This window comes from Meleagris gallopavo, chromosome 1 (assembly GCF_000146605.3).
Source record: "Meleagris gallopavo isolate NT-WF06-2002-E0010 breed Aviagen turkey brand Nicholas breeding stock chromosome 1, Turkey_5.1, whole genome shotgun sequence".
Taxonomy (NCBI): domain Eukaryota; kingdom Metazoa; phylum Chordata; class Aves; order Galliformes; family Phasianidae; genus Meleagris; species Meleagris gallopavo.
In genome coordinates this window covers 54,385,370-54,400,232 of record NC_015011.2, presented here as the reverse complement: position 1 = coordinate 54,400,232, position 14,863 = coordinate 54,385,370, and the positions used below count along the sequence as shown (strand labels likewise).

At 44.6% G+C, this 14,863-nt stretch overlaps 1 protein-coding gene across 1 annotated transcript in view; it reads right to left on the bottom strand.

The window, feature by feature from the left end:
* HIPK2 (homeodomain interacting protein kinase 2) overlaps positions 1 to 13,963 on the bottom strand; it is an 83,914-nt gene extending 69,951 nt beyond the window's left edge. Inside the window, exon 1 of the mRNA XM_019611463.2 lies at positions 12,835 to 13,963. Within this exon, the coding sequence (XP_019467008.2) occupies positions 12,835 to 13,931 (1,097 nt within the window). The 5' untranslated portion in view covers positions 13,932 to 13,963. The remainder of the gene's footprint in view (positions 1 to 12,834) is intronic.
* Positions 13,964 to 14,863: the final 900 nt, after the last annotated feature.

The following is a 14,863-nucleotide window of genomic DNA, read 5'->3' as shown; positions in this document are numbered from 1 at the left end:
CTATGAGCTCCTTCTGAAGGACAGTTACAGAAACAGACCATAAAATAGTAACAGTTTGACTTTACATTATTTGTTGCAGTTTCTAAATTACAGAAATAGTAATTCAGTGATGAGAGAATACCCCAGCACAGAGAAGAAAATGCAAAACCAAAGGCATCCAAGAGCATGTAGCTGCGATTAGTTGATTTGGAGCATGGAAACAAACACCATGAGCGGGTACAGATAGAGGCACTGAGGCAGCAGCACTGAGTATCTGCAAGGGCCCTGTCTGCTTTTCAGTTCTTTGTTTTCACACATTAAACAAACAGAGCCATTGCACAGGTCACCGAGGACCTTCCTTCTGCAACTGTGGTCCCAGCTGCACTGCAGACAAAAACTATTATTATTCTCTAACGGCTGCACCTTTTAGACAATGATTCAGTGTTTTTCCCCCCCTTTTGTGCAGCGCCACTTTGTCTTTTGCTTCATTTTATGTTTTTATTCACACACTCTTGAAATCTTCACGCAGTGACTAAACATCGATGAGTGGGGGAATCTCACAGCAGGCAGCCAAGCAGGCCCTGAGGACATATGGGTGCTGCCACCACAGCAGCAAGGGACATTTCACCCCAAATCTGGGAACAGGAGCTACAGGCAGCCCCAATGTAGGGAAGCCACAGTTGGTTGGTGGCCAGCAAACTATGTGGCGGCTATGATTCAGTCAGGTGCCATGTGCCACCAGGCCACAGCACAGAGCAGTCACTCATCTCCTCAGCTTCAGTCCCACAACCTGAGCAGGCAAGTGCTTGCTAGTGCCAGTGAGGCTTTCATAATTGGTCTCAGCTGGTTAGTTTTAACACGCCTTGGTGTTGAGTAACCACCTACAAACACCATCAACCATTCCCTACATAAGGAAGGTTAGCATGATTATTAATTACACACTTTTGTGGGCTGGTGCTGGACAACAGAGCCTTTAAGCTCCCAGTCAGTCAAGGCCTTGTCCTAAAGACTCACACCAGCATCAGGCCTTGCAGCAGCCACAACCATCTCCTGCCCTTTCCACCTCTACAGTGCCTTAGGCCTCTCTCCCTGCTGCCAAGGCCAGGTAGCCGCCACCAAACCACTCAGCTTGCCAAAGCTATGGCAACCAAGAGCATGGCTGCCATTTCCAAGCATCATGAGATGTCCCCTAGTGCCTGACCACACCACTGGCAGAAAACGACTACAGCAAGTCTGACAATACAGCACAGCTTGAAGCATAATCTTAAGCCAACACAAGGCAAGTGATACATAATGAAAACACACTGTTCCTAGTGAGGAATGGAAACATCCAACAATTTGGATCCCTATGAGGAGGAAAATGAGGCACCTGCCAGGAGGCAAAAGCATGTGGGAAGTGGAACAGAAGTGGCTACTTTCTAAGCTGCTTGAGCGTACCAATGGCTCTGAAGACTTCAATCAGCATTTGCAAACCTCCTTGTTCTTCCAACTCTCCACCGTCATACAATGGCTTAGGTTGGAGGGGACATGAAAGAAATGAAAGAGCATTTATTTGCAACACCCGCGCCATAGGCAGGGTTGCCAACTACTTGGTCTTTGCTCACCACTCAATTTGATCTGTGTGAGACAGAAAATCAGAGGCGTTTCCTGCAGGAAAAACAAGCAGCATTCTCTTTTTATGCCCTGTCAGGGCTGCTGCAGCGTCTCCCTTACAAAACTGAGGACTAGAGTTATATGCTGCATACTGGATTCTTGCAGCACTTAAAATGCCATTTTGAGGGCAGTAATCATTTACTGTAGCTGCAGGCTAAAGTAAAAGCTATGAGCCTGTCTAGAAGCTAGAGCTTCGGGGCTGCTCAAGAGCACAGAATTTGAGCTGAAAATGAATCTCTTCAAATCCCACGTAAGACCACACTGCAGAATTGGGCTGAGAGGAGCAGTCCACGTGGCTGTATCAGCTGCCTCAAGCAATTCTGGCCTTTGCCATCCAATGCTTTCATCTGAACCAATCTCTCATTCTCTGGGTTTGCTTCTGCTGCTTCTCTCTAACTTTCATTTGGCTGCCCTTCAGAGCCTGAGAAGGGCATTGAGGTTGCTAGGAAAATGCCCTGACTACTTACAGGTGGGACAAGCACTGTTGCGCTTCCCCAGCTACGGGGGAGATCTATTTAGCTTACAGAGGATGGACTTGAGCCTTCATTCAAGAATCTCACAGCAGGACACCCGCTACTGAAGTCCACAGCTGGCAACTGTGTTGCAAGACCATGCTGCCAAATGCAGCAGAACGATCCTTTTTCGACAAGCTGAGCTATCTCCCTCTGCATGCACAATTCCTGTGATTGCCATACAGGAACACTTTATGCCTGTGACCATCATTCCTCATCTTAACACCAGTTCAGATCATGCTTTAATGTTACCCATGCCTGTGGAATCCAAGCGGGCAATTCACTGAAGCTTTAGTTACATCATAGCTACTCATGCTGAAAGATAATTCTCTAAATCCATCATAAATGTTTAAAGTTTACTCCCAGTGGATTTTTATAGACATAAATAAACTGATTAAATTCAAGTAAAAATTTGTGGGCTTTTTATTACCTTCTGAAGTAGCCAGGCACATGGACATTCTCCCCGTCTTTTGTATCTGCTTTCTTCCAACTGCACAGTTCAGAGACTTCATACAGATCAGAGGTAAAGTTCAGACTAACACTAACAATTTCAATTTAAAAAAAAAAAAGGGGGGGATTGTGTTTTCTTATGTTCTTTGCTCTTTTATTGCTATTTTCAAAATGAAGAACAGATCCTATTAAAGTGCAAAGGGCTGAAAAATACAACTCTAAACCTGTCTCTAAACGATACAGGAAACCCAACTTTGTGCCAATCCATTTTTATCATCTCTTTGTGGCCATAACAAAGCTGAGAACAAGAGCTAAACAATAAAGAAAAAAAAAATAATTTCAACCTTTCTTACTTTCCTGAAAGCAACATTGGTGACAATAACAAGAACCCATTGAAAAGACAGAATGTTATCTTCCAACCCAGTTAACATGTCCTTCCTTCTCTCACACATTATGTATCTCACACATCAAACTCTATCTTGACCTCACTTACAAAGGAACACGTTTGAAGCTGACATCTCCATACACATATCAGCATAGCTACATGGTCTCCATCCCATTCTACCTTTCCCTTCCTTGGTCCCTCACACACCTGCTATGAGGAGATAGATTATCAAATGAGCGTCTAGAAGAGCTTTACAGGAGCAGCAACATTTCATTTGTACTCATGCAGCACTCCAGAATCCAGTCCACTAATTTAAGTTGCTAACAACAGCAGGAGCTATATTTTTTGACAGCTAGGTATATGAGACCTCTATAGTAAGCTAGCTTTTTTTTTTTTTTTAATTAAATATAGGCCATCACCATTGTTTCCTTTCACCTGCTGAAATCAACTGGCAGTATTTGTTATTAACATTTTAGTATAGTAAAGTAACCAGGAAATTTAGCTAGCCTCAGCTGAATCTGTTTATCTTTCAGATTTCATCTGCCCCTCTTAATATTATTTTGAGAGTCAGGGAGATACTCCATTTTCCTCTTGGATGATTCTCCTGTTTGCAGCCTCCCACTGGCAAGTAAAACATTCGTTTTAAATGAAAGAAAAAGAAAAAAAATAATCTCCATGTATTTTGCCTAAGACATCAGATCCTACTTCCACGCCTACCACCCTGCTCTTTCTTTCAAGTGCACAGCTTTGCATGGAAGCAACTAGTTGAAGCATGAATTCCAACCACGTCATGTACAAAGAAGGTCATCAGCTCTCCTTCTGCACCCCAGCTGTCATATAGATGTGTGTGCTTCCTTTACAGTCATGTGTACAAGCGTACCCACCTTTAATATTTTATTTGAAGGCCTCAGATACAAAAATCTTTGTGTCTGAGGTGCTGTAAACACAACCCCCAGCCTGTTGGAACACTGCATAAGGTAAAGGGCAACAGACACCTGATGGTAGACTGGAGAGGACAAGGAGAAAACATGACTTTGTTCAGCACTATGAGCACCACTGATTTCATTGTAAGACCCCCAGTTAAAACATAAGACACCAATTCACTACAGTACCACACTGTACAGTACCATTCTATTACCAAGGTAACCAAAAAGCTGCTACCTTTTGGTTGTCTGCCTCTGTGTGAGCACCAACTGCTGGAACAGATGATATTCCCAACTCCCTGACACATCAGCTGTGAGCTTCCTGGGTTTGGGCACTGAGTACATCACTGAAGTTATCAGAAACTGTTCCAAGCCTTCTGCAAAGGTACAAGTTCAGTGACAGCACTAGGAAACTTTAAAGATTTTCCATATATCATCAGGCCCACAGTACTATGCTAGTGCTTGAGAACCTCTGCTTGGAATCAGCTAGGAATTGCAGTAGTCAGCAAACAATAAATCAAAATCATGAGAAAGAGTTAACCCAAGTCTTTGAACCACAATATTTTTGATCCAGATTCACTTCAATCAGATCCAGGTCAAACCTCACAACCACCACCTTCCGAGCAGAGCCCTTCACGAGAGACAAGTTTTTAAGTATGTAAAAGTTTTCTACAACAGATTAATGCTAATGCAAATCAGCAAACACAAGGATAGATGGGACAGGACCTGCACGTGTACCAAGCAACAATCCAGCATAGTCAGAATAAAATAAAGTGCAAAATAACTAGTATCTGTGCAAGTAAAACAATAACTGGGATTGCTTCTGTCCTTCGCTAAGGGGAAGGCAGAGGGCAAGCTGCTACTCAGAGACTCACAGTTTGTTTCCCAGCCTACCACAGAAGAAGCACTCTGTCCTGTTTGGAAATCAGCTATCACAGGTTTTGAAGCCTCCAGATAGCAAGGAAAGTGAATCCTCATCTCCTTTCCTCTCACATCTTTCCTTACACAGGGAATAGTGAATTCTAGGTAATCTTTCTCTGTAAAAGGATTTCCCTCTGCCCAATCCCTCTCCAGGTTTCTACTTAAATTTTCCCTTTTATTCCTTTCTCCTTACCTTTTACTTATTCCTCTTAGTGCTAAGGCTCTCTCAAAGTATAGATATATATGCCTCTATTCTCCTTTTATTCCCTTCTAACGCACCACAGAATAGCCTTTTTATGACCTGGCCTAAAAGGAAAAGGACCTTTTCTTAACCTTCCCACTTCTAGAGATAACATCCAGGGCTGTAACTCAGCTTAAGCCAGGCCACAAGATTAGTGCCGTTCGAGCTGAGAACAACTCTCAGCTCCTTGAGAGGTGCTGCCTTTCCCCAGCATGACCTAAATGAGACAGTTCCCAAGCCTTGCCTGAGGACCAGCCTTTACATTCTAACTTGAAGAAGCACCGGTGCAGCAACTGCTTCAGCAAGTTAAGATATGAACTTTGGGGACTGAAATGACAGCAGTGAAGGGTCTGACGCTGGGGAATGCATAGCCTCCTAGCAATTGTAGAATCTTCAGGTCATTTCTCTCTTCTTGTAATGACTCATTCATTTAGAAGCCATCGTCTGTCACTTTCCTAACCTCACTGCCAATAAGCAGCAGAGCACAAAAACAGTTTCCAATCAGAACATGCTCTTTGGTGTAATCAGCTTTTCAGTCCCACTGCGCATGGGCCTAAAACTCATGACTCTAATGACTGCACAGCCATACTGCACTCAGTAAGCTTCCTCTGTGTCACACTCCAATCTCTTGCCTGCAGTGAGCAAATGTACAGGGGAGATGTTATGGAAGCAGAAGCCTGATAGGATTTAAACACGTGGCACTTGAGCCAAGCATCCCTGAAATCCCGTGCAAACTGTGTTGCTAATGCTGCTTTTCAGATTCACAAGTGTGGATGATGAAGCTCTCTGCTACTAATTCTTCTTATTTGTACTCTCGGAGCACTGATCTCAAGCCAACGGGGCATCACCTCACTGCTTCTCAGCAGCCAGCACTGCTGTCAGCCAGCAGTGTGCTGGCCTCGACAGGCTCTGAAACAAGCACAGAGGGACACAGGGAATTGTACCCCAGAGTGGGACCATGGTGTTTTCCCCTTCACAGCTGCAGAAGTAAGCAACAGGGAGCAGAGATCAAACAGGACGCCTTTGCCATACATGCACACAGCTGAGGCCAATGGCTGACAATCCTGCTCCAGCCCTGCTGACTGTACTGTCACTCACAAGCACCGCTGCAGTAGCAACAGCGTGTCACCGTAGCCAGCCCACAGTCTGAGCACAGGTGTCTTCACCAGAAGACAGCGAGCCTCTTGTGTGGCACACAGATGGAGCCTCAAATGCTACAGCCAGTCGCTGCAGGAGGAGGGTTTTGATTTCTCTTAGGTAAATAGCTCTTTCTAAGTAAAACAAGCTGGCCATTTGTAAGCTCCATAGACCTGCCCTGGTACAGTAAATAGGAGTGTAATCTTCATTTCTCTCATCCTTTCACCAGGCTGCAGACTAAAATGGACTTGATATGCTTTCACAGCTTGAAAGAAAATAGAAGGCAGGAAATCCTGTGACAGCCTTGTTCCGGTGATAACGTGAGAGATGCAGCAGCAGGAGACGATAACCAAACGAAACAGCCCAACTCCCAGAGCACCCATGGGCAACCTCCAGCATGGAGCCTAGGGCCTCCCAGCCCCTTGTGGCCACCACAGCACCTCTGGCAGCAAGCGAAAGGAAGGCAGGGATCAGCTCAGGGTCATGGCTGGATTAATAAAAAAGATCAGTAGACAGCTGTGCCAGGAGCTGCATTTGAAGCATGTATGGTCGTTTCCACACCAGAAAGTGCAGCTCTGAGGATTCGGCCCTAGGCCTGGGACTGTGCTGCGACACGCTTAAACAGCAGCGGCAGCCTTGGGTGAACGTTCTTCTTTTAGAAGCACATTTGCATTGACCTTCTTTTCCCCATGTTTTGCTCAGCAGCTCACCTGCTGCTGGACCTCATCCCCACACCTAAGGCTGTATTCTGTTCCTTCCCAAATCTGTGGCCAACAGAAGTAGTAACTTCAGGTGGGGAAGATAAACAGCTGGAAACAAAGAGCTCCTCAGAAACAAACATTCTTGCTGCAAATCTTTCTAGCAACAACAAAGAAGGGAAAAGAAGTGTGGGAAGGGCAGGCTATGGTTAACAGGTGTCCTGGAGCCCAGATTTCAGGGTGCTCGTAGCATCTCTGGCTGCTCCAGCAATTAATGGGGACTGTGGCAGCCAAAAATATTTTTGTTTAATTTTTGGTCTTTTTTTTTCCATTTCTGCTCAAAGAGACTTTGCAAATCATTTCCTTTTGCCTGTGAGCTGTGGTATTTCCCTGTGTTGGAGTAAAGCAGAGGTTTTGACTCATCAGGAACTGACCCCTCATCCAGCTGATGCCAGCCCCATGCTTCCGACCCTCAGACTTGCTTCTGGCTGCCACTTGTCCCCCACTAATGGTGCCTGTGGGTACACAGGTTCCTTCCTTTCCATCACCATGATGAAGCTGCAGGAGTACTCTGCAGGAGTGATCGTTGCTGTCACTCCCCAGTCCTTGCTGTATAGGAGCCAATTTGAGGGAGGGCAAAGGGGACAAAAGGAGCCACCTATCACTCAAATGAGATTTTGAATTTTTCACTATTCAGACACAGATAAACCAAAAGGAAGCAGCACAAAACTTCCCCATCTCCTCAGGACACTGGCACTGGGGACAGCAGCTTTGCTTGGCTTGGAAAAGCCTCCTGGCAGCATTCCTTGCAAACAGCTCCTTGTTACAGATACTCTTGGAGGTGTATAGCTGGGCCTACTTCGTAATTTGATAAACAGATGAACAGTGTGGTGGCCGTTCTGACTCCTTTAGGGGCTGTGGCCTCCTCTTGTGCACCGCTAGCATTGCATGGCAAAGGGGCAGGTCGATCCCTTCGACAGAGGAGAGGAGCAACTACAGCTGTTTGTTCAGATCAAAAGCCTGGGGAAATAAGGTTTCACCAGAGAAAGCCCTGAGGGCACTCTGGTTGGAAGAGATTGTTGAGGCCAAACTATAGACTTTTCTGTTTTAAATTAGACTCTAGAAAGGGAGTTATTTTGGAATATACAGTGCATGCTTTCTGCTGGATGCATCATGGGCATACCACCTGTTTACAATCCCTGCTCTGGGTGATTTATACACAAAGGAACTTGGCAAAGAACTACCTTCACTTCTGTAAAACCAAAACCCAACCTGGCCTGGCTACCACAGAGATGGAACAAAGCCAAAACCTTTCAGCTGAGTGTCTGCTTCCTTTCAGTCTTGGTGGTCTGGATACGAATTCAGTATTTGTGAGATTCAGTTAATCCCAGTGATGGTTTTGGTCCTGAAAAAGCAAATTTAAACTCCAGTGTCCTTGGGAAAGAAGAGAAGGACTGCTTCAAATAGTACAGTTTATAATTTTCTACAGCACGGAAACCAGTGGCTTCACTCCAGTTCCCTGTGGAAGCTTTCCTCCTGAAACCATCTAGCTGCTGCCCTGGATAAACAGGGTCAGTAAAACAGTGAATGCTGCAGGTAAGATTGAAGCAGACTGACAGAACAATGAGGCTTCCACAGTTGCAAAAGCAGTCAAGCCTAAAATAGAGATGTTTTTGCAAGTTCAGAATGGCAGAAGATTTTGAAACTTCAGTGCATTAGCACTGTTATACAAGGACTTAACAGATGCCAGTTCACTGAGTAACCTAATGAGCGTGGCCTATCCCTCCTGCTATTACTACTGCCTCACTTGAAGGGCAGTTTTAGCCAGAACTATGTGTGTTCTGAGTCAGACGGGGAGGAGGTCATGATGCTGCTCGGGAGCCACCTTGCCAGGACTGGAGGACCGATACCTGTCACGGCCTGAAGTCCATATGGGACAGGACAGAGGACAGAGCCAGCCAGGCTCCTACATTCTTCGAGACCACTGCTCATCTAGAAAAGCATGCACAGTACCTGCATAGCCTAACAGTTTCATGGCATCACAGAATCATTATGGTTGGAAAAAAACACTAAGACCATCTAGCTAGTCCAGTCATCAACCCATCATTACCATGCCCACTAGCCATGAAACTCAAGCACCACATGCATGTAACACTTCATGCTTGCAATTTTTTTTGCAGTATATGAAATGGGACCAACAGAGATAACCAACTCCTCAAACTGATACTCAGCTTCACTCCCTGCTATCCAAACATTTCATCAAAGGCAACTTACCTACATAGCAGACATCTCAACCCATGCAGACATGCCACATACCACAGCTTCTAGACAACAAGGCACCAAAACTACATTTATCCTCTAACAAACAGGGGTGACAGCCATTATTTTAAATCTGTAATACTCTGCTAATTCTAAAAGACTTAGATCTCATAGAGTGATTATGACATTAATTAGTGAAATGCAGACATCTATGGAGTGAAACACAGCAGTGACTTCAGCTGAGCAGCAAACCAAAAAGAAGCAGGCAATGTAACGCAATGGCCACCAGGTGTTGGAATGATGGATGTGGGCAAACAAGACGATCCCACCCTTGGCAGGCAGCCTGTTCTCGGCTTGCTCCCTTTCATCAGATGTTTCTGAAGGAGTTTGGACCTTCAGCTCAGTCCCTGGGAAACCCACTACCTTCACCCACAAGGAGCTGCAGTCTTCAGGCTGCAAATGGCCATCCTTCACTTATATAGCTGCAGGATCAGTGCTGTGGATCAAGGAGCACCTGGCAGCTTGCCTAAGCACAGCTCTCAGGTAGGCAGTAGGGATCCAGTGATCCCAGAAGGGTTTAGTACAGCATGGCCTGCCACTCTTGGGTCCCCTAGAGTAAGGAGAAAGAGAGGAAGATCTCCCAAGTATCAACTGAGGCAGCAGATCTAGCTATATCCTCTGAGAAACAAGAGAAGTGCCACTAACCAAAGACATTCTGCTGGCCTTTTCTGGTACCTTCTGTTTTACCCTGCCATCTCAACATCACCACAATCCTTCTGGAGAGAACTGCCTTTGCCTGATAGAAGTATTCCTGATGTGACAGCAGTATTCCTATGCTGGAGCACTCAGTGAGGGCTCTCAAGCTGCTCTGGCAGTGCAACACAATGTCTCTCCACCACTTTGCTCACAGGAAACCTGGCAGCAGGATTCAGCTTATCTGCAGAGCACTTTACATGGCAGCAACAGCACATGGCTCGTGTACAATCTGCAAGCCCTGGGACTGTTTTAGTTTATGCTGGGCCATGCAGATTGTGGTCAAGAAAGAACAGAAAGTTTATTTAAAGCCAGTTCTGTCTTCCACCTCTGGGAGAAGGAAGTATGCCTATCATTTATAGGAACAGAAAATGTCTTATACTGCCATGAGAATTATCAGGGTCCCACAGAACTTTCCTGATTTGGAAGGATTGGCCATCGCACTCTTGAGAGTAGTGTTAAAAATGGGGAAAGAAAAAGTTGTCACTAATATGTGGGGATATGCAGGACAATCTGGGAATTGCTCCCAAAAGCTCAAAATAAAACGCCTCCTCCAGCTGAGAACCAACCTCAGTTATATTCCCTAGCACTCTGCCTAGTCTTTCAGTAAATGTGCAAGTCTCTTTTCTGGCATGCCTGCTTAGAATCTAAGAGGTTTTACTCTCATGAAGCTTTTCCTTCACATTCAGCTTAAATGTGCCATTTCTGGAAGTCATCCCCTTGTCTTTCATACTCTAGCGAGCAAAACAAGTGTAAATTAAACGGAAGACACATGAAATCTTTATAAAGTCCTGTGTTTCCCCTTGCATGAAAGTTCCTTCTCTTTGGAGTAGAACGGATCTTTATTCTATGCCATATTTTTCCCCATCAGAAAATGAAGAACATAAATTTTCCTCATGACTTCAGTTTAGCTTCATCAGCAGCCCCCTGCTGAGCTAATTCATCCCAACAAGATTTTTCTTTTCCGTTTTTTAACTTTTTTTTCCCCTCTGAGTTGCTGCTCTTTCTCCCCTCCTCCCAACAACTGAGGTACAGAAGGAGTGGAATTAGACAGACAGAACTTATTATCCAAGAAGCTGCAACTTCAGATCGGGAAGGAATAACATTTAAAATATAAAAAGCAAATTTTATCAAGCCTTTTCCTCCCCAGAGACTGCCACAAAAATATTCCTTGTTTGTCGCTGAGAATGAACCATTTTTCTCTTTCATTTCTGCTTTCTGTCACATATTTCATTTTGGCTGCCCCTTCTGCCTTTCAGCTCGGGACCTAGCCTGCTAATGCAGAATCACAGATAACTCAACAACAAAATGCCTGTATTATCTTTTTTTCTTTCCCCTATTTGTCTGCCAGGTAATTGCAACCCTAAAAGCTTTAGCATATTTACCACAGAAACATGTCTCTCTCGGAGGATGGGACTGTCATCAGGTAGAATATTTCATTTAATAAGCCTCTTTGGAGGTACAAACTAGGGTTGGGGATTTTTTTCTGGCCTCCTTCAGAGCAAAGGACAAACAGATAAAAATCAGCTGCTGCAGTGCTACACTGTCAAAGTTCCTGTTCCTGTGCAAATTAACTCTTCCCAAGCTCCGAGCTATGGAGTGCTTCGCCACTGGGATGTTTATGAAGTAGGAAAAGGGTCAGACAACAGTTCAGGCTATTTTTTTTTTTTTTTCCAAATACTCTCTCTGTATAAAACAGATTTCTGTCCTATTTACAAACAGAGCAACTATCTTGCTTTTTCTGTAACCCAGCTGAGGAGCTGTGCACAATGCCTGGACAAATTTTCATTGTATCAGTCATCAGGAAGGATTACATTTTCCCTCTTGCCCCTGCTTCACAAAATTACAATAACAAAAACAGGGCCTGAGCATTTCTAAATTCAGCTGTCCTCTAAAGACAAATGTTTTTTTTTTTTCCTTCTATTTTCCCTCACACATGGCTGAGCTAGAACTGCTTTTCTCAGTCCTTACGATGTCGAACAAAGCTGAGTGATACCAAAGAGAAGGTCTGAGGAGAACATCTATGGAGGGAGCTTGTGTCTTGGAGTCAAAATGCAAGCAGGAGATCACCTTCCAGAGTTACGAGAAGAGGCTTCCTTGCTGAAACTGTTTTATAGACCAAAGGAGATAGAGCTCATTCACACATTTTGCTTTGAGTGCACCTACACAGAACTCAGAAACTCCATCCAAGCACATGACATACCTGCAATTAAAATCACTAGAAGTGGGAATCGTCAGTCTCTGACAGGTTCTCAGTCCAACCCTAGACTGCTGACAATACTCATTCATCCCTACCAACAGCTTCCCACATAGAGAAAAGTGCATTCAGCCCTGCCAGGCTGCCTTATGCAGAGCTGATGGGAGCTAACAAGAATCCTCCCACTGACTCCAGTAAGTTTCACAGTCTGTGTGGAAACTACTCCTTGACAAAGCATCATCCGCATCCATAAAGTTGCTTTCCTGTGGGCCAACCTTGTTTTTGTAAAATCCTTGGTTTCACCGACCAACAAAGGCTGGAAGATACAGCCAGCGTATAGATTACTTAGCTTAAGGTCCTCCTGAAACCAAGAACCTACTTACATTGACTTGGAAAAAAAATATGAACTCTCTGTATCAAGTACCTCTTCCAAAAGCAGAGAGAAGGAAGTGCAGACAACACCAAAAGGCTTCCAGAATTGTAACTCACAAACAGTTTTTTTGCAGCAGTCAATATTTTATGGCTATTTACAAATTGACAATAGTTTTCATTGCAAGTAAACTCCAAGAGTGAATGATACCGTTTTCTCTTACCACCAACAAGCCTTTCTAAAAGTCATTCCAATTCAGCATTAAGGGATGACTCTCATTCATTTACAGCGACGAAGGAAAATTCCTGTAGATAAAATACTTCACCTAGTAATGTGACTTGAGCCCAGTGTCTTACCTGTAATATCTGGATTGAAGGTAGGTAGAACACACAGCTTTAGACACATGGCTAGCTGATCCAAAGTCTATGACCTTGACCCTATATGGCTGTCGGGATGGATCTACCAACATGATGTTCTCTGGTTTAAGATCAGCATGAATCAGTCCCAAGCTTTTCAACTTCATTAGGGCAGTTGCTACCTGCTGGAGAATTGGTCGAATGTACTTAAGGGGCAAGGGACTGAATTTGTTTTGTTTTAGGAAATCATAGAGGTTCTGCTCTAACATTTCAAAGACCAAGCACGTGTGATTCTTGTGCTGGAAGCACTCATACGCACGGACGAAGTTGTAGTCATCTGCACTTTCTGTGCTCAGCCGAGCCAGGATGCTCACTTCAATCTGGCCTTGCCGGGCATAGGAAGGATGGTTCTTTAGGATCTTGATGGCCACAATCTCATTAGTGCCACGTTTCCAGCATTTGACTACTTGTCCGAAGGTTCCCCTGCCAAGAAATTCTAACACTTCATACGTGTTGGTCATGGAACAGAGCACCTCATGTTGCACCAGCTGGTAATCCCCTTCGCTGTTGGAGCCACTGTTTTTGGAAGTGGCCGTGGAGGTGGTGGCGGTGGCTACAGTGGCCCCACTGGCATTGTTCTGAATCATTGGTGGATGCTCTTCAATGATCTGCACGCTGCTCGTGTTCTCTATCTCCTCACTCTTTCGCTTAAGTCCACATTTTTGGTAGGTGTCCAGAAGGCTCACAGTGCTGCGTCGCATCAGGTTATGTGGCCCGCCCAGTGTTTGCCCAGACACTGCCACCACACCAGAAGTGCTGTTGGCAGACGTCACCACGATGTGCCCCGTGCTTGCTGGGAAGATGATGGTCTGTTCGTAAGGGATGCTCGGATTGGGGATCTGGAGGGAGGCGTTGACGGCGGCTGCGGCGGCTGCTTGGGAGGACTGTACGTTCTTGCTCTGGCTGTAGACTTTGCTGTGTGTGCCGTACCCAGTCATATCCCAGTTCGAACTTGGCTCTACTTTCAGTTTCTTCACGCTACAGAAGGCACTTGACTGAAGGGTGTGAGGAGAGAAAACTTGCACATGCGAGGCCATACCTGCAATAAAATATCAGAGTGAATCCAGAGTCAATATGCTTTCCCCAGGTTTTGTTTTTTTTTTCATTTGTACAGAGGCAATAAGGGAGAATGGGATACAGATTTCGGATGCAACACATGCACAAAAATGAAATTCTTCCAGAATATGTATTCATCACAAATAAAATATTATGCTCTAAAATAAATCATTACTCCCAACTGAACCATACTAGCAAACACCTAGCAAAAAACAAATTCTGTTCTCTTGCTCTGCCCCTTCCCATTTTTAATAATGAGAACATAAATGTTATTTTTTAGCTCCTTTGCCTGAGGAGACTCCTATTCCCATTGTCTCCAGGAATACATCTACATCTCTTTTGCTGATGTAAAATACTGCAAAATATTCTGCCTATGGAGGCCAAATCGCAAATCCTCAGGCTCCTTATGTATTAAACAGCTTGGTGGATCTGACCTTAGACGTCTGTTTACTCCCATAAAGCCACTAAGTAGCTTCTGGCTTGCGGAGAGCCAGGATGGGACCAGAAGAGGACACACCATGACAAATGGAGGTGCGCTGGCAAAGCTGAGGAGCCAGAACAGAAGCAGCAGATGATGTCCCAGGTTGCTTGCCAAGTCTGTGTGTGGGAATCGTGTCCAGAGCTTGTTTCTGCTCAGGGACACTGATGATTGAGTTAGACAATATGATCTCTACCACACGCTCTCAGTTGTCTCAGATTTATAAGATTATGTTCGTCTATTCTTATGCATAGTGACAACAGCATCATTGGAAAGCAGATCTCCTGGAAGTGAACAGTGTTGTTAATAATACAAGGTGCAAATTAGCTTGTGAAGGAATCAGGTCCATTTAATTTTTAAGAAAAGAAAGGAATCTCTTCTACTGTGTACTTCTTTGGCTCTGGAAAAGATAATGACCTTCTACACCTTTATTCA